General features: G+C 48.4%; 1 protein-coding gene, 1 long non-coding RNA gene and 1 other non-coding gene across 3 annotated transcripts; 2 read left to right on the top strand and 1 right to left on the bottom strand.

Moving 5' to 3' along the window:
• The first annotated feature begins 20 nt into the window (after positions 1 to 20).
• LOC132511220 (uncharacterized) lies at positions 21 to 3967 on the top strand. Its single transcript, XR_009537553.1, has 2 exons — positions 21 to 2037; positions 2424 to 3967. It is a non-coding gene; the product is annotated as an uncharacterized LOC132511220 (long non-coding RNA).
• A 1951-nt stretch (positions 3968 to 5918) lies between these two features.
• Positions 5919 to 15919, bottom strand: PSMB3 (proteasome 20S subunit beta 3). The gene is made up of 6 exons (XM_060134481.1): positions 15761 to 15919; positions 15258 to 15442; positions 13040 to 13147; positions 9244 to 9421; positions 6956 to 7050; positions 5919 to 6025 (listed from the first exon to the last, which is right to left on the bottom strand). Exons 1-6 carry the CDS (start codon positions 15761 to 15763, stop codon positions 5977 to 5979), a joined length of 618 nt encoding a protein of 205 aa, XP_059990464.1. The 5' UTR covers positions 15764 to 15919; the 3' UTR covers positions 5919 to 5976.
• A 774-nt stretch (positions 15920 to 16693) lies between these two features.
• TRNAN-GUU (transfer RNA asparagine (anticodon GUU)) lies at positions 16694 to 16767 on the top strand. The gene has a single exon. It is a non-coding gene; the product is annotated as a tRNA-Asn (tRNA).
• Positions 16768 to 19425: the final 2658 nt, after the last annotated feature.

Here is a 19425-nt window from a genome sequence, read left to right as displayed (position 1 = left end):
AGAGTGGCGGGTAGGGGAGGGCTTTAGCAATGCGACTGCAGCCTGTGACACTGCAAGAGACTAGCTGGAGAGGAGGGGATGTGCTGTGTGTGCGCGTGCTCACAGGATGTAACCTCACCTGCTTACCCTTGATTTCCCCCCCATCTGACCCAGGTTAAAAAGGGGTTTCCTTTTTGTTACCCTGTAACTTTTTAAGATACCTTGGGGCTAGAGATGACTTTGTGGGTTTATTTGGGTTTTGTTTCTGAAATTTCGTTGCTCCAGATTTGCTATTTATAACGATGTATGTCATCACCCTATCCACCCTCCCCATCCCTGACCTGCTCTCACTTCCCTTCGATTAGAGAAGCACCCATAGACCCAGCGAAGGGTCCTCTCAGAGCAAAGCGCTCTGGTGCCACAGGAGAGGCGTTAGACGCCTCTGCCCTCCCTGCTGCATTTGATCTTGTCGAGGTTAACTTTTAACTTCATGGAGTATTGTGCACAGCTTCCTCCACTTTTTCAGCCTCAGCTCCAAGTGAAATGTTACATGATTCCTCCATCTAAGTGCTGTTCTTCCCGAAGGAACACTCCAGATCAACATCAGGCATCTTGGATCAGAATCAAAGATCTCAGAGGGGAGTGAGTTCATCCTCATGGGATGGTAAGGGGTCGGGGGCTGCTGGGCTCTTGGACAGCTGGTTCTCAGAGAACCCCATGATCACCACCCAAGCTCCTGGGCTCTCTCGGCCCCTGGAGTTCAGATGTCTTCTCTGTAAAGCCTCCCACTGAGTCAAGAGGAACTAGAAAGCACCTTTGGCTATAACAGGACCCTCGTGCTTATTAAACGGTTATTTCCCCTTGGGAAAGCCCAGCAAAGCTGATGAGTATCGAATGAGGTCCTATGCCCTCCATCCATTTACTTCCTTCTGACCTTCTCCCAGGCACTCTCATTTGTAGGTGAGCTTTTAGTTGGGGGCAGATCTCCATGTGCCTGGGGTGCTCCTTGCAGAGATACCTCTTCAACCCCCAGGGCTGCCATGTAGGTAATCTGACTCCCTGTGGTTTGTCACCTGGATGGTTGTGGCCAGCAGGGAGTGGTGCCCCCCACCTTGGAGCGTGGCACCCAAGCCTGAGGTTGCTTCTGAGCCACTTGAGGATCTGACCTGGGAAATCCAATTTGGAGGCTTGATGTGCGATTCAACCTGGCCCCAACCTTGGATCTGGTTTTCCTCGATGGCCCCCCAGACTTTTCGCAGATCTGCCACCCGCAAGCCTCCTCAGGAGGGGCATCCTGCAGCTTCCTTCAGGATCTCTACCCACCTTCTGAGCCGGCTACCTAAGCCTCAGAATTGTGTCCTTCTGCGATGCCGTCAGAGCAGTCTGGTCTGGCTAGGAGAGAAGACAGCCCTGTGTTGAGGGAGGTACATTCCTGCGTCTTCTCACCATCTCACCAGGAACTGGGGTCTTGGGATGAGACACGGTAAAACCTGTAGATAACTCCGCAAATGGAAGGAAAGTGTGTGGAACCATTTTGAATGAATGGATTGGTTTCCTTGGCTCCCTGCAAACCTGGCCAAGCTCAGCTTCTGGAGCAGGAACAAGCACCATCTCTGTGCCCAACCCACGGTATTTAGGTCAGGGAGGAATGGAGACCGCATTCTTGGACTCTACTGGGGCTGTTGGAACCCTTCTGGAAGAGGCAGACAGGGGCCAAACAACTGCCCTGGCCCCAGGAAGGGGCTGTAGGTAGCTCTGAACGTCAGCAGCAAGACCGCGAAGTGACCGAAAGAACTTGGAACCAAGTGGCTCGTGGAGAAAACAAATTTGACTTAGGAAGGGATTAGTAGGAATAATGTTTGGACTTGATTTCCCCACCTCCTAATCAAGAATGAAAATTTGGATCTGCTCCTAGGCGAGCCCAGCATCTCCCAAGCTTTTCAGGCTGTCCTCTTGCAGCCTCCACAACCTTGGGCTCCCTCGGCTTCCTGCATTTGGTCTGCTGATCATGTCGCCATCATGTGTACGAAAAGTGTAACCAGTTGTGTTCAGTTGAAGGTGAGCTACCAGGTATCTAACTTCTTTAACATCGAGTTTTTGTGGGCTTTTGTTTTTGTTTTGTATATTGTTTACATTTTGAGAGGTAGCATTCTGTTTTAAATGCTCTTTTTGTTTTTCTAACAGTATTGTTGACTGGGTCAAAACATTTAAGCTGTGGTTTGGTGGATTTTAAATTTTGTTTAAAGCTCATTCTCTGTGCTATCTTCAAAACCTTGGGTTTGGTCCTTTAACTCCTTTGGCATTCAAATGTTTAAAAGCTATTTATCTGGTTTTATACAAGTTTTTTCTCTTCTTTTTGTAACGATGAAGATGTTAAATTTGGTTTGCAGTCTGAATGTAGAGAAAGTGAAGTGATCCCCAAACCTTTGTGTTTTTTCTCCAAGTCCCACCATGCCCTCTCTGGGCAGGTGTCTGAGGGGAAGTGACTACCCTCACCATCACTCTTTGGAGCCATGAAGAAAAACTGAATGGTCTTACGGCATCCCAGAATAATTTGGTCTCCCAAGAACAAAGGCATAAGAATAGAATGTGGCTGACTGGGTGAGGCCTGGATGGGGACAGGGCAGGATTTTTCTCCATTCTCTCCCTCTGCCATTTAACCAGTCACAGCTTCTCCCGCCCTGCCCCTCTTCTGAAAGTCTATGGCTGAGAAAACTCTAGTCTCCCAGGTCTCCCCACCAAAGTAAGGGGTTCTCTGAAAACTCCACCTAGACCACTAGAAGGCGGCCTTTGGCCCTTGTTCCTATTAATGAACCACTGAGTCTTTGTCCCCTAGTGCAAGCTCATTCCCTGTGCCCTGCAGTTTGGGGGTTATGGGGCAGGCTAGGAAGCCAGCAGTTCCAGAAGCACAGCCTGAGGCAATGCTCGATGTCTCCTTATCTAGCTCAGGGGTTACTGGTCTGTGGGATGTGCTATGAGTCGCCCCTGTGGCTGCTCTCAGTGGCACTCCCTAGGTTCCCTCCACAGGCAGCTCGTCATCCCTTCTCCCTCTTCCTACTTCTGTTTCTCTTGCCTGTGCTTTAGGCCTCAAACAGGTACCCTGGTAGCGCTCAGGGCTTGGGACTACATACTCCTGCCCTACTGACTTTCCCCTCTTCACAGTCTGCCAGGGCCTGCCCCAGGGAGGTGGACCAAAGACCCAGGACTTTTCTCAGTAGCCAGTCCCACCCTCCTAATTGTCTTTTTACCAATTCAGGTTGGGAGAGAAGAAATTTCAGCAATCCCCAGCATTTGAGCTACTCAAGTGTTAGGGGCCAGAAGGGACAGTGTGTTTAAAACAACCCTTAGGAAGCTCTGGCCTTAGACCTGTGGCTTCCCCAGTACCAGAGACCTCACTTTTTTCTGGCAGAAATGTGGGGAGGAGGCTCCAGCCTGAGCACAGGAATCAAAGGGAAAACATTCAAACTGCCCCCAAATCTACCAGCCATCTGCAGGCGGCTTTGTGACACAGCCCTGGCCTTCTTCTGAAACGTGCCACTTATGAAGAGTGTCTCCAGAGGGACGAGGAGAATCGGCTGTCCCCGGCAGGCAATCCTTTGGAGGCTGGGGAGGAAACTTCCAGAGGAGCCCCTTCCCCTTACTCAGAGCCATTTTGGGAGGAAGTGGGAACCAACAACCTTTGGGGGAAGGCCTGGTGCGGCTCAGCACACCCAAGCATCAGGTCGGGTCATTGTAATAAAAAAATGTGAATGAAGTTTAGATTCAGCTTTTGGGGGAGCAGGATAAACGACCACCCCACCATATGTGTGTGACTTCTCAATTTCCCACTGCAATTTCCATTTTTTTTAAATAGGAATTTTCAACCCCCTGTGCTTGTCAAATGTCTGCTCGGAACAGTTCGAGACCCTGTTACTGTTTTAAGATGCATGCATGTTAAGGTGAATCTCCAACCCGAGGAAAAAAATAAAATTCAAAAAAGGTTTGTGTACACACCTGTTATGTATGAGTCCTTCGGAAGTAAGCCTTTTATCTATCTTTTTCATAATTAAAAGGTTTTGGTCCCAGTTTTAGGGGCTGCTTGGGCTAAATCAGGGTATGGCTTGAGTTTGGGGAAAGAACAGTCAATGACTTTGGTCACTCACTCTCAGATGCAGTTAATAAGCAATGGTTAAGAGCACAGGCACCGGACCATCTGCCTGTCAGCTGCCATTACCACACTCGCTGAGGAATGGACCAACAGCCCCTCACTTCTCCAGCCGCGTAGAACCAACACTTGCTGGGAGCCACACACCCGACACACCTGTCCTAGCTCTCCCTTGACTAGCTATGTTGCTGACTTAACAAGTCACATCTATGTGCCTCCGGTTCTCCATCTAAACGTTTAGCTTAAAATCTAGTGGTTCTCGGGCTTCCCTGGTGGCGCAGTGGTTGAGAATCTGCCTGCCAATGCAGGGGACACAGGTTCGAGCCCTGGTCTGGGAAGATCCCACATGCCGCGGAGCAACTAGGCCCGTGAGCCACAACTACCGAGCCTATGCGTCTGGAGCCTGTGCTCCGCAACAAGAGAGGCCCGCGCACCACGTTGAGTGACCCCCGCTCGCCGCAACTAGAGAAAGCCCTCGCACAGAAACGAAGACCCAACACAGCCAAAAAAAAAAAAAAAATCTAGTGGTTCTCAAAGTGTGGTCCTGGACCAGCACCTGGGAATCATAAATTCTTAGGGCCTTCTGCAGCTCTGAATCAGAAACTGTGCTTTAACACAGTGACCCCCAACCTTTTTGGCACCAGGGATTAAAGACAATTTTTCCACAGATGGTTGTGGGGGATGGTTCAGGCGGTAACACGAGCGATGGGGAGCGGCAGATGAAGCTTCGCTCGCTCGCCTGCTGGTCCGAGGCCCAGGCACTGGGGACCCCTGCTTTAACAAGCCCCCCAGAGTCTAATGGAGGCTAAAGTTTAGGAACTACTTGCTTATTAGGGCATCTGCTACAGGTTGCAAGCTGGAATCACTTGGGGAACTTTTCGAAAAAAGAGGTGCCCCAGCCCCTTTAAAAGGCCAGATAAATCAGGGATGGGATCAAAATACCTGTGTTTTAGAAGCTCCCTAGGTGACTAATATGCAGCTAAGGTTAAGAAACACTGATGTGGGGACTCCCCTGGTGGCGCAGTGGTTAAGAATCCACCTGCCGATGCAGGGGACACGGGTTCAGGCCCTGGTCCGGGAAGATCCCACATGCCACGGAGCAACTGAGCCCGTGTGCCACAACTACTGAGCCTGTGCTCTAGAGCCCGTGAGCCACAACTACCGAGGCTGTGTGCCACAACTACTGAAGCCCGCGTGCCTAGAGCCCGTGCTCCACAAGAGAAGCCACCGCAATCAGAAGCCTGAGCACCGCAACGAAGAGGAGCCCCCGTTCACCGCAGCTAGAGAAAGCCCGCGCGCAGCAACAAAGACCCAACACAGCCAAAAATAAAAAATAAAAAAAACACACACAAAAAAGAAACACTGATGTGCAAGGATATTACTTATGGACACTTGGCCAAATTTCTACCTGAAACAAAGAAGATATAAGCGTTTTCCGAGAGTTGAGTAAAAAGGATGCTAGGCTTTGGAGTCAAATGGAACATGGGTTGACATCTTTGCCCTATCACAAAGTGGCCCTGGGCAAGTTATTTAACTCGTTAAACAAGGATAATTAATGTATATTACCTTGAGTCAATATGATGATTAAATTTTAGAATGTGTAAAGCACTTTGTGCAGGGCCTAGCACACAGCAGGTACCCAACAAGTGATTTGTAGATACTATCCCCACTGGTGGACCGGTGGAGCACGCTGCAAGTCAAGAAAACCTGAGGGCTGAGCTATACCCCGAGTAGCTATTTGTAACTGCCCAACTGGGGACAGAGATCTGTGGTAAAACACTCAAAGAAGCAGGAGTGAAAGAAAATCTTTTATTTAAAAAAAAGAAAAAAAGTGGGCTCTGGGAAGAACAGAGTTAGTCCATCCGGGCCTTCAGTGTCCTCGTGGTGATTTTGTCCTTCTCACTGCAGAGGGAGAAAGTCACAGAACGTCTACACCCATTCTAGACTGCAGAACAAACTAGAACAGCTGTCCTAACTCTGGGGTTAACTGTTTTGCCCACGTTACACTAATGTTAGCTTGTTTTCCTGGCCTGTGGTGAGGAAGGGGAGAATGGAGAAACTTCCATAGGTGGAGCCGTCAAGAGTTGGGATGATTCAGGGCTGGAGTGTGAAGCGCTCCAAAGCAGGGAAGGAGCTCCCCAGGCCTAGAGAACAAGTAACTTAGGAAGGAGGTGTGAGGTGTTTCACTCCAGTGAAGGGAAAAGATCCTTGGGGTGGTAAATTGTCTGTATTAGCCCCAACCTGTTTTTCACGGTAATTAAGCAGGTTACCCCATAACAAAAGGGTCCAAATGCTTGTTCTGGGAGGTTCCCAAGGAAAGCTGTTGGGAGGATACCAGGTTCCTGGTGACAGCCCCAAATAAGCAAGAGGGAAAGAGGGTGGCAGTTAGGCATCCGGCTGGGGGGTTGGAAAACACTCCCAGGGCTCAGCACACCACACAGTTGTGGGTTCCATGCTGGTGTGAGCTGGGAGAGGACAGGAGCCACCCAGGATTTATTCTGATCAATCTGCAGTAGCTCTGCTGGGGCTCATCCCCACAAAGGTCCCTGAGACTTTGGGGACAGTGCTCAGGAAGGAAAGAAATGTCTATTGTGAGCAAGGGGAGGAGACTCGGGGACACAGAGCCTCACCAGACGGAGGCCAGGGGAATCTGGGTAGGCTCCCACCTTAGCTGCCACCCTTAGGAAGCATGGATTTCTGTTATCCCGGGCCTGCTGCAAGCACCCTTCTTATTTCACACCTGACTAGGGGGCTGGGAAGATGGGGTGTTTGTGCAGGAGGGGAGAGGCACGTGTCTGCAGAGCTTCTAGACTTCTCCCAGTGCACACTTACATGATGTGAACAATGACTCCCATGCCTGACACCGCATCCCTGTCCACAGCATTCAGCATGGCTTGTGAGATGGTTTCAAACAGGTGTTCTGGGTCCTGCCGACAGAGCAGAAACCTTTCAATCCCCAGAGCCTTGGACCCTCACTTGGTCTGGCCCATTAACTCTCTCTTCTCTAGGCTCAAGGTGCCCAGCTCTGGCCCCTCCCGTGTCTGGAGTGAGGGATGGTTCCCTGGATGCGAGAAGCCCCCTCACCTCCTTCTCAGAAGGCAGCAAGGTTACGTAAGATATAGTTCAAGCCCTGCACTTCCCCCGCTAACCAGCATTGTGACCTTGAGCAAGTCAATGTCCCTTCGCTAAGCCTCAATTCCTCTTCTGTAAAATGGGGGAAGAATCCCCGTGGCTCCTATGTGCTTTACCAGCTATCTCATGGACTCTCCTCCTGGGTGGCTCAGAAGTATTGCACAACTCAACCTGTCCAACCATGAACCCATTTCCCCCCAAACCTGTTGCATCCACCACATCCTCTATCTTGGTTGGCTTAGCTAGAAAACTCAAGTGTCCTCAGCATCTCCACCTCGCTCACTTCTGTTTTAAGTGACCAAGTACTCTAGACTCTGGCTGCCCCGCTCCCCCACTGCCACTCTCTTTGCTCAGGACCTCAGTGCCACACCGACCTGCAGGCCTCTGGTGCCTCAGGTCTCTTACTGCCTTTGACACCATGTCAGAAGAAAAAGTTCCAATGAGGTATCACCTCTCACCAGTTAGAATAGGCATCATCAGAAAATCTACAAAAAACAAATGCTGGAGAGGGTGTGGAGAAAAGGGAACCCTCTTGCACTGTTGGTGGGAATGTAAATTAATACAGCCACTATGGAGAACAGTATGGAGGTTCCTTAAAAAACTAAAAATATAACTACCATACGACCCAGCAATCCCACTACTGGGCATCTACCCTGAGAAAACCATAATTCAGAAAGAGTCATGTACCAAAATGTTCGTTGCAGCACTACTTACAATAGCCAGGTAGGTCATGGAAGCAACCTAAATGCCCATCGACAGACGAATGGATAAAGAAGATGTGGTACATATATACAATGGAATATTACTCAGCCATAAAAAGGAACGAAACTGGATCATTTGTAGAGACGTGGATGGATCTAGAGACTGTCACACAGAGTGAAGTCAGAAAGAGAAAAACAAATATCGTATAATAACGCATATATGTGGAACCTAGAAAAATGGTACGGATAAACCAGTTTGCAGGGCAGAAATAAAGACACAGATGCAGAGAACTCAGGTATGGACACCAAGGGGGGAAAGCGGGGTGGGGGGGGCGGGTGGTGGTGGGACGAACTGGGAGATTGGGATTGACATGCATACACTAATATGTATAAAATGGATAACTAATGAGAACCTGCTATATAAAAAATAAAATTCAAAAAAAAAAAAGTTCCAACTGCTTGGCGTGGTATCCAAGGCATTTCCGAGTCTCATCCCGATTTCACTCTCCTCCTTCCTCTCACCCCACATTCTGCCCACACGCCAGCGGCCACAGCAAGCTCTCTCCAGTCACTGAACACACTGGGCCCCTCCTGTACTTCTGACCTTTGCACAGGCTGCTCCTTCTGCCAGCCAGGCCCTTTCTTTCCTCCTGTTCCTGGCAAACTTCATTTCAGCAGGTATCTGTGGGTCTGTCCTATTTCATTAGGCTGCAATAAGCCCTCGAAGACAGACTATCTGGCTTCCCCGGAGCCTGGCAGAGCTGGCATAACAGCCGACCCTGTCAGGTACTGTTCCAATCTTCCCAGGTGATTTCCTCACACCACCACTCATAAAATAGATTCTGTTATTATCCCCATTTTACAGCTAAGGAAGTGGAGGCACAGAGAAGTAAAGTGACTTACCCTGAACATAACTAATGAGATGGTAGGTGGATCTGGGTTTCCAACCCAGACAACCTGACTCCACAGCCCATTCTCCTGAGCTGCCCCTAACCCTATACCTTGTTAAATGTGTGTTCAATGAATGGATATGAGAACCCTGTAAACCCAACGTGGGGAATTATTTGTTGTTGTATCTGACTGAGGTCTCTTCATGGAAGGTGCTCTCCCTGGGAGCCAAGGCCCTGGCAGATGGAGTTTCTGGATGCCCTTCCAAGGCTCAGCAGCTGTGGCTTTCTTTCCTACCTGCACCATTCTTCCCATTACCTGCCAGGTAAACACATTTTCCCCTGATGGCCAAGGGGCGGGCACCTGAGAACCCAGCCCCGCTCCATGCCACCAACTCACCATGTTGGGTTCCCAGAGGGACTCGCACATCCCGTACATTTGTTCAGTGCAGGTACCACTGACTACAAAGTCTTCAGTCACCATGGGGCAGCCGATAAGGTCTAGAGAGCAAATGAAGGGCTTAAAGGTCTTCGGGTCCAATCCAGCAATGACCGGCTCAGTGTAGTAGGGCCCAAACCTGTGGGGGCCAGGAGCAGAGAGAGAAAGTGGAGCTCAAGAACATTCACTTTCCTGTTCAGGCCTGTTCAGACAAGGCCCCGGCCCAGACCCAGGGAGGAAAGTGGAGGGCCCGTTTGGGACAATCCCCTTTCCCCCTCTCCTGGCATCTAGCAATGCTCTAAGACTTTTTCTTCTTTTCTCTGACACTTACCTTCATATCCTCCTCACCCCGACCCTCTCTTCCTCTTCCTTTCTTTGGGAATTCTGTTGTTTTTTTTTTAACCTACTCTCCCTATTCTCATCCAGGTCCTATCACCATTCAATCTTCTATTTATACACCTATACCTTTACTCCTTTCAAAAAAGGATTTGAAGCAGTTTGTAGAAAAAACACTGAAAAATAAAACCAAACAGCTAAAACATAATGCCATTTGCAGCAACATGGATGGACCTAGAGATTACCATACTAAGTGAAGTAAGGCAGAAAAAGAAAGACAAATACCATATGATATCACTTATGTGGAATCTAAAATATGACACAAATGAACTTATTTATGAAACAGAAACAGACTCACAGACATAGAAAACAAACTTATGGTTACCAAAGGGGAAAGGGAGTGGGGAGGGATAAATTAAAGAGTTTAGGATTAGCAGATACACACTACTATATATAAGATAGATAAACAAGGCCCTACTATATAGCACAGGAAACTATATTCAGTATCCTGTAATAAACCATAATGGAAAAAAATATGAAAACAATATGTATATATATGTATAACTGAATCACTTTGCTGTACCAGAAACTAACACAACATTGTAAATCAACTATACTTCAATTAATTTAAAAAAAAAAAGTCCTTCCTATGCACCAACTAAAGAAAAAAACAACCCCAAAATCAAGAATACAAGACACTCAGACAAAACACAAAGTTTTGTTCTGAGTCTCCCAGCAGACAAAGCAAAGAAGGATACTCAGTGAGCTGGGTTATTTTCATTGTTTGCCATTAGGAAATAATAGCTTATCAGAAACTTGTTCTAGACACTGAGCTTTAAGAAGAATCAATCTTAGGGATATTTAAATAGAAAATACTCAAAAAGTAATAGCCACTATCCTCAACAGAAACAGTAAGTAAACAGACATTTTCCATGTCTTATATCAGCTCTCAGTAATTTCTACGGGCATGATCTTAAGTTACAACTCTGTAAAAAAATAATTCTAAATAAAAAAATAATAATTGTAAGGTGGAGGAAGAGGTTGGAGTAGCGTGCTTTGATCTGGCATTTCTCAAACAGATCCCTAGGTATCAAATTTCTCTAACAAATCTTAAATTTTGTATTTTCCTCTCAATAAACTGAAAACAAAGTTAATATAAGAATGTCCTGTATTATCTGGGTAACAACCTTAAAACTAAATACAACATGGCTCAGGGCCTGCGTTTGTACTTCCAGTCGTGTCGATGTCACGGTACCACCTAAAGGTCAGTGTTTCACAGAGGTGCTTGGATGGATTCTCTGGGGTCCATGAGAAGTTATTTACTTTAAAAAGGGTCTGTACATGGCTCAATTTTGCAAATCACTGCATTAGCCTATCCTGCTGGAAAATCAATGATTTCAGTTGGGCTTGTAGAGAAAGCCCCTGGTTACAGTAGCTGAGAATCTAGAATTTTCCAGGTCAGCTTCAATGTCCTGTATTTTTATTATGAGTAAACATGAGCCATTAAATATATACCGAAATGTGAGTTAATCTGTACAACTTTGTAAGACTTCCTCCCTATATCTGAAACTAATATAATATTGTAAATCAATTACACCTAAATTAAAAAAGAAAAAAAGAAAGAAAAATAAAGACCTCTCCCCCCACCCCCATGAACCAGTTTTTTAAAATCTCTTGGGGCTTCCCTGGTGGCGCAGTGGTTGAGAGTCCGCCTACCGATGCAGGGGACACGGGTTCATGCCCCGATCCGGGAAGATCCCACATGCCGCGGAGCGGCTGGGCCCGTGAGCCGTGGCTGCTGAGCCTGCACGTCCGGAGCCTGTGCTCCGCAATGGGAGAGGCCGCAGCAGTGAGAGGCCCGCGTACCACAAAAAAAAAAAAAAAGATCTTTTGTTAAGCCTTTCTCAATTTGGGATTTTGATAAACATGGTTACTACATATGGCAGACAATTCATAGCTGAGGATATTAACATAAACCTAAAAAAAAGGTAACCATTTGTTTTGTTTATTTTTTAATAGTAAAAAGACAGTAATATTGCTCCAGGTATGGAAATGGCAAAAACTTAGTTTTGAAAGCTAAAGAGTACTTTTGCAACTTTTCTATAAAGTCTAAAATTATTTCAAAATAAAAAGTTAAAAAAAAAGGAAAGAAAAAAAGCTTAACCTGTCTTCTTGCCACCCAGTCTTTTTTTTTTTAATGGCCATTTTTTTCTTTTCTTATTGGAGTATAGTTGCTTTACAATGTTGTGTTAGTTTCTGCTGTACAATGAAATGAATCAGCTATATGTATACATATATCCCCTCCTTTTCGGATTTCCTTCCCATTTAGGTCACCACAGAGCATTAAGTAGAGTTCCCTGTGCTATACAGTAGGTTCTCATTAGTTATCTGTTTTATACATAGTAGTATATATATGTCAATCCTAATCTCCCAATTCATCCCACCCCTCCTTTCCCCATTTGGTGTCCATACGTTTGTTCTCTACATCTGTGTCTCTATTTCTGCCTACAAATAGGTTCATCTGTACTATTTTTGTAGATTCCACATATATGCTTTAATATACGATATTTTTTTTTCTCTTTCTGACTTACTTCACTCTGTGTGACAGTCTCTAGGTCCATCCACGTCTCTGCAAATGGCACAGATTTGTTCCTTCTATGGCTGAGTAATATTCCATTTTATATATGTACCACATCTTCTTTATCCATTCCTCTGTTGATGGACATTTAGGTTACTTCCATGTCCTGGCTATTGTAAATAGCACTGTAGTGAACACTGGGGTGCATGTATCTTTTGAATTATGGTTTTCTCCACGTATATGCCCAGGAGTGGGATTGCTGGCTCATATGGTAGTTTTATTTTTAGTTTTTTAAGGAACCTCCATACTGTTCTCCATAGTGGCTGTATCAATTTACATTCCCATTTGCCACCCAGTTCTGCCCAGAGGTGGGTGGGGAAAGTACCTACAGGGTTCTCCCTTCAATTTCATTCCAGCTTCTGCACTGAATTCTACAGTTAGGAGCCCCTTTTTTTCTCATCATAAAGTCCTCAGATGTCAAAAGTTAACATACCCAATTCCTAGGTTCCGTGTATTCCAGAGTATCTAATGACAACAGAATAAGCTCTTGGGTAAGGGTGGCTCCTGGCTGGGAGACGCCAGGGCACACTTTGGTAGCGTTAATTTTGTTTCCTGGGAGCAACTTCACTTGCTGCTTGCATTCCCTGTCTTCTTCTGAAGTAGACCTTTCTTTCCTATTTGGTTGTTAGGTCCACAGAAAAGACTCAGAAAATAAGGATACTATCCAGCAAATAAGAAATGAGTCAAGGAGGAGGAATCTCCTTCCTGGGTGCCCCCCTCCATACTACTTGCCCAATCAAAGGTCTCTGCATTCCCCGAGTCCCAGGCTACATTTCTACTCACCGTTTCTCGTACAAGAGGTTGGCCACCATGCTCATGAGAGTGTAAGGCTTGATCTGCCGACCTTCCTTCAGCTCATACAGGTTCAGCCGGAACTTGAGGCGCTGGGCACTGTGGTAAAAGGAGAAAAGTGAGTTAGTATGTCATTGCTGAATGTCCCCTGGTGTCCGCCTCATGGAGACACACAATCCCAGCCCCTGCCGAGACTCCTCCCCATCTGCCAGATTTTCTTCTGATTTTCTTACCAGAAGTCCAGCCTCACATCCGCTTCTCAGTCTTGTCCAACACTTCTACCCATAAACATGCCACTCTGCTAACCCTTTTTCTCATACTTTTTTTTAGGGTGAGAAAAGGGGAGTTAAGAAGTGGTTTCTCCCCCCACTTTTTTGAGGAATAGCTTATACAGTACACTCTGGGTAGGAGTCTGCCTGCAGACATAATCATGGCGGCTTACAGTAGAAAGAGCAGTGAACTGAGAGAGCTGACCTGGGCTAAGCCTTCACCTTACCACTTAAGTTTTCCATAGGGACACTTAAGATAGGGACAAAATAAGTCACCTTATTTTGTGAGATAATGTATGGGTGTTAATAAGCAGCAGCTGCTGCTAATGGACTGAAAGGCGCCTAAGAAAGTAGGCCGCACCTCCTCCAGTCCCATCTCAGAGCCCAGGGATAGGCCCTGCAGGGAACAGACCAGTGACATACATGCTGGAAGCAGAGCAATGAGTAACAGGACACCAGAACAAAGAGCCTTAGACACAACCTAAGCATCATACAGGTGAGGAAACTGAGGCCCAGCAAAGGTAGCAATTACTGCCCACAAACATGCAAACTCGGTGAGAAGAGGCTCCTGAAGAAAAGGAAATAGTGTGAAGGGAACAGCAGTGACTGGAGAGAGGAAGGCTGATGGGGGCCTTCATACTGACAGGAATGCTAAGCCGTCATTCTCTGATTCCACCAACAATGGAAAAAAAGGGCTGGTTGGGTTAGATTTCAGGAAGAATTTCCAAAATATATGTTCTTGAGACTTTAGAGAGGTTTAAGGGAAATGAGAGAGAAAACTTTCTGACAAGCTCCCACCCACCTTAGTGAACTATCAATCTTCTAAGAACAAAGTCCAGGAACTGCTGCTCCTTAGGCCACCTGTGACCACATCTTCCCTCTTGAAACGGTGACCCTCTTTTCCACTGGCCTCTCTTCTTCCCCAACTGACTGCTGAATATACAGTTCAGCTCTGGAGCTGCAGCTTACTTTTTCCCTCTGTGTATTCTGTCTCTCCAGAATCTGTTCCCATAGATTTAACACATCACCAATGCCTATCCAGCCCTGAGATATAATCTCAAGACCCCAGCTGCTCAGAAGATGTTTCTACTTGGCTTGCCTTGTCCCTTTAAAATTGGTATCAAAATCAAAGTCGTCACCTTTCCCCTAAAACCAGTCTTCCCAATTCCCGTATTTCAGTCAACATGCTCAAAAGAGAAATCACCTTTAAAACACTTCTGGATTGCCTACATGCCAAGTACTAGAATAGATACTAATAACAAATAAAAAAGACACGAACCCCGACTTCAATGGTTAACTCTTTGGCCTCACAATATCCAAGTAGCCACTAAGGTTGGTCAGCAACAACTCTCAGAAATGCCTTCTTTTCCTTTCCCACCTCACCACCCCATCAGAACCACAACCTTCACACCCGGACCATCACAAGAGCCACCTATTTCATCTCCCAGACTCTCCCTTCTCTCACAGAACCACTGTCAACTAGGTAACTGCTCTAGCAGTTAATAAGGGTTAGTTATCTTATTATGGGTTAGTTATCTTTCTGTATGCCTGCCTTTTCTCCCAACTAGACCTGAAGTTCTTTAGGGGCTGAGCATGGGCTTTGGCCTCAGAGATTGGGATCCTGGGGGTCATTCATTAGCTTACATCTTGGGCAATACACTCTCTGTGACCCTCAGTTTCCTCATCTGCAAAATGGGACAACATGGTAACGTGGTTAAGAGGATTAAAGTCCATGGATGTAAGGTGCTTTCCACCGTGTCTGGCACAAAGTAAATGCTGCTAAGTTGGTTAGGATACCACTCTATCGCTTACGGTGTTCGGCAAAGTCTCAGATTCACTGATGTTGTTTAGTAGATGACTAACACCCACGCCACTCGAGCCGCTAGGCAAGAATGGTCCAAGAAGAAGCCTGGGTGTAGGTGGGAACCCCCGACACTTACACTGTCTGGACGTCGGTGGCGAGCCCGGCCAGGCCGATGTACAGCCGGTCGCCCATGGGAAAGATCTTCTGGAAGTCCGTGGTCACCATCTGGGCCTGGATCCCGAAGCGCCTGTCGGCAGCGATGGCCACACAGTTCTTCCCCTTCATGGCCATGACGGCCCCTCCGTTATAGGACATAATAGACTGAAACAGAGCGGAAGGGCTCAGCGCGCGGGGCCAAACGCGGCCCGGCGCAGCTCCTGATTCGGAGGCTCCTGTACGCATCGTCCTCCACTCTGGAGGTGCCTGGATGCCCTGAACTCCAGCTCTGAGATTAACGCTGGGAGGCTGCGAGGAGCCCCATTCCCTGCCTCGGTCCTCACCGCGGTCCGCTCCCCCTTCAAACTGGAGCCGCTTCCTTCAATCGAACACCAGGCCTCTACGCCTCCCAAACTCCCCATGACACCCCTCCCCATTCCTCAATCCCTACCCCGTGTCCCTTCTCCTTGCTCCCCACCTCACCATGATTGCCGCGTATTAGGACCTCCAATAGCCACAATTCCAGCAAACCTGCTAAGGGCCTCACTGCGCAACCACTCTCGCTGCTTTGTCTCTATTGGCTGGGAGGCCGACCCTTCCGGGACAATTTGGCTTCCTATTGGCTCTATATCTTTGTCAGTCATCAGACAGGAGTTTGGTTGAGAAGCCAAAACCAAGGTGAGGAAAGCGCAAAGTGAAAAGTCACTCTCGGTGCGGAAGAGCCCGGCGTCGCGGTGCAAGCTGGTATAGCGGTGGACTCAGTCTCTGGGCGCAGGAGACGCCGGCCGGAGTTTGCGCCCACGTGGGCTAGTGAAACCCGAGATAAGGGCCTTTGGCTCCAGTGAAGGGCCACGGGGTTGGTTAAGAGCACGCTGTGTGGGTCGGGCATATTACTCATGAAGTTTGTTTCATTTATTCATTCCAGAAATCCTTACATCTGTTGTATGCCAGGCACCATGCTAGGCTCTGGACATGCACTGGGCATGTGCCTAGTATTTAAGAGGTGCCCGTAAAGTGCGTATTTACTCTTGCGAGGAGGGAGGGGCACAGGGAGGGTGTCGCGGGTATTCAGCGGCTGCAGGGATTGGGCTGCAAAGGGGACGTTTGGAAGCCGAGGGTGGTTCTGCTTTGGGGGACTCTCAGCAGGTCGACTTCACGTATCCCCAATATCAGATCACCCTAAAGAGGGACATCACGGGCTTCCCCAACTTTAAGATCCAGAGGAGACAGGCGACGATTTCCGCCACCCCCGAGCCAATGGAGGGGAGGCGAGCACGTCCCGCCTGTTCCCCTCCCCAGATCCGGACCCTTCTTTGGGTTTGACTTCTTTAGTCCGGTTATGGAATTTCCGAGTTCTGTGCTGTCGCAGGCTCACTCCCATTGACTCGGCTCACTGCGACACGAGTAGTTACCACCGTCTCTGTGGCGCAATCGGTTAGCGCGTTCGGCTGTTAACCGAAAGGTTGGTGGTTCGAGCCCACCCAGGGACGCTATCCACTTTTTTTCCATCCTGAAAAGGAAAACCTAAATGAATTATTCTCCCAACCGCTGTAAAGCCAAATTTTGTATTGAAATAGCGGACAACGCTTTTTCTATAGCTAATCAGAGGGTCGTTGTGACTGAAAATTCGTTGTTGTTCCGTTAATGACGGGATAATGTCTCCAGCACTTCCCTCCTCCGCCTACCTCCCACCCCGCCCCCAAGCTGGATTGCAGGAAAGGCAAAGACAGGTTTTTGTCTCACCATGCAATACGTTTAACGTTGCATTTTTCGTAGGATTAAAAATGAATTTGCAGTGGAGGTTGAACAGTTTTACATTGTCTGCTTCAATCAATGTTACAATATCGAAATATTACATTTGGAAAGGAATAAAGTAGTGCGAGAGACAAAGGCAGCGACAAATTGAGGGATGAACAGAAAGGTGAGAAAGGAAGAACACAGCTGTGATATACGGAGAGAGACAGAAAGAGGGGACACGACAGAGAAATAGGCGGGTGAGTGGAAGGAAGACCCGGAAAAAATGGAGAGAGGGAAAAGAGAAGCAGTTAATATGAGAAGCATGAGGAAAAATAAATCAACAAAAAAAAAACAGGTTTTTTTCTAGAAATACAGAGACGTGGGGAAGAGGATGGGGAAATAGAAGCAGAATCTGACAAAGGACATTGTTTTGGGGAGAGAGAAGAGTAAAGAACACAGTTAAAGATAGTCATAATATCACTAGAGGAGCTGCCCTCTCCTACCATTGTCATCCTCTTCCAGGAGATCTTATCCTCGCAGTATCTCTTCGTATATGTGCTGGAAATAATTACCTAGATTCCTGAGTTCCTGCCCTCTGGAAACTTCTAGTCTATGACACACACAGTGACTCTTCTGATGAAGAGTTTGTCAGCTAGGTGACCTCCTGAAATACTACAACTAACCCAATGGAGGGGAAGCTTTGGCATCTCACGTCCGCCAGAGGTGCCTCCCTGGGCTGGGAGTGGGAGCCTCCGTTTTTAAGTGGAGCTAAGCTAAGGACTCTCTCAAGCAGTTCCCTTCCACATTTGGTGCCTCCTCAAGACTGGGCTCAGAGGAAGCCTCTCTGAAAGCCTTCCCCAGTGCTCACCCACCCTTACCTCGAGCTTACAGGGGCGGGGGTGGGGGGCGGTAAGTGGCAAACGGAAGGATACACAGTGCCCATGAAAGCTAACGGGACAGGCTGCGTAACCCTCCCGCTTGCCCCCGCCGGCCTGTGAACACCCTGTGGGGCAAAAGCCCGGCTCATCAGCTTTATATTCCCTGCGCTTAGTGTAGTCTTTGACAATGGCACAGGACAGGTACTTCTTTGTCGGGAAACCTGGGAACTTCAGAAGTGAGAAAGGTTTGGTCAGAGGTTCTCCTGATAAAGCCAGAAAGGCCAGGGATATGGGGACTGGAAAGTGATGGAAGTGATTAAAATGAAGCTTTAGTGGGTAGTGGGGTCTTCTGTCTTGTGTTTTTGCTCGTGATTGGCGCTTAATAACTGAGGAACAAATGAACGGATTCCCAGTGAGCACGGTCGTCCCCTTGGGCAGCACTCCAGGATTAAAGGGCTGCAGTGGGGACTCAGAGGGACGTCAGCCTTCTTCCCAGTAGCTGATATCCTCCCACCTTCATCCAAGACAGCCCCTGGGTGCCCTCTGTGGATCATGGGTGAGACCGAGACCTTCGCGAAACCCCTACAGGTTTCTCTTGCCCGGGATCTTCTAGCCCGAAAGGAGTGGCAGACCAGGAGTCCTTGCTGCTGCACTCCCCTCCCCGCAGGGTGACTGGGGGACCGTAGAGGATGCGCTAGCCTTCCCAGGCAGAGTCCAGGATGCCAGCAACACACTTGCCCCAGGGACAGTGGGCGTGTCCACGCCAAGAGCCCCTTTCCGTGAAGGGCGGCGAACTCCGGGTCTCCCCGCACACGGAAGGAAAGGAGAGCAGGTGACCGAATCCTCCCCGGCCCAGCTCCCGCGGGTTCTCAGACCACCCCCTCTGGGCGGAAATCTCTCCAGCCCTTCCTCTTCCTCCCCGCCCCCACTCGGTGGGTGTGCGCCAAAGACTGAAGCTGGGGTCACTTGGCGGCCAGTGTCCGCAGGTCTTCTGGTCGCCAGCCAAAGGGTGAAAGCATTCAGCACGGTGGCCTCAGCTTCGGGTCTGCCTGGGCTGCGAAAGAGGAGGGAAGGAGGAAGAGGAAGGCCGTCGGATGCTTGCTGAAGATTCGTTTCCTAATTTCCTAACTTGAGCCACCCACCGCCAGTGCGCTTAATGGCGCTTCTGGCCGGCTAATCGAGCTCTTTGGAGTGACTGACATAATGATCATCCCTAATCTATACTGAATAACGAATACGCGAATCGACCGTCCTAATCTAATGAGGCGGGCCCACGCTAGTCTCCATAACGTAGTATCGATCGGCTTCCCCGGCGCCGGCCTCAGCTGCTGCTCCAAGGTTTTCCAAGCTCCCTCCTAGTCTTCTCCTCCGGCGGGAGCCACAGGGTACCGGAGCCCGGAGCAACGATCGGAGTAGGAGGGCATCAGCCGCCTTTGCGCTCGCCGGACTCCCGCCGCCTGGGCGAGCGAGGCGCACCAACCTTGCACAGGTCGGGGCGCAATCGGCGCGCGGGCGAAAAATGCGGGAATAAGT

Source organism: Lagenorhynchus albirostris, chromosome 20 (assembly GCF_949774975.1).
Source record: "Lagenorhynchus albirostris chromosome 20, mLagAlb1.1, whole genome shotgun sequence".
NCBI classification, from domain to species: Eukaryota; Metazoa; Chordata; class Mammalia; order Artiodactyla; family Delphinidae; genus Lagenorhynchus; species Lagenorhynchus albirostris.
The sequence above is the reverse complement of the archived record's forward strand: the minus strand, read 5'-3'. Positions and strand labels throughout refer to the sequence as shown.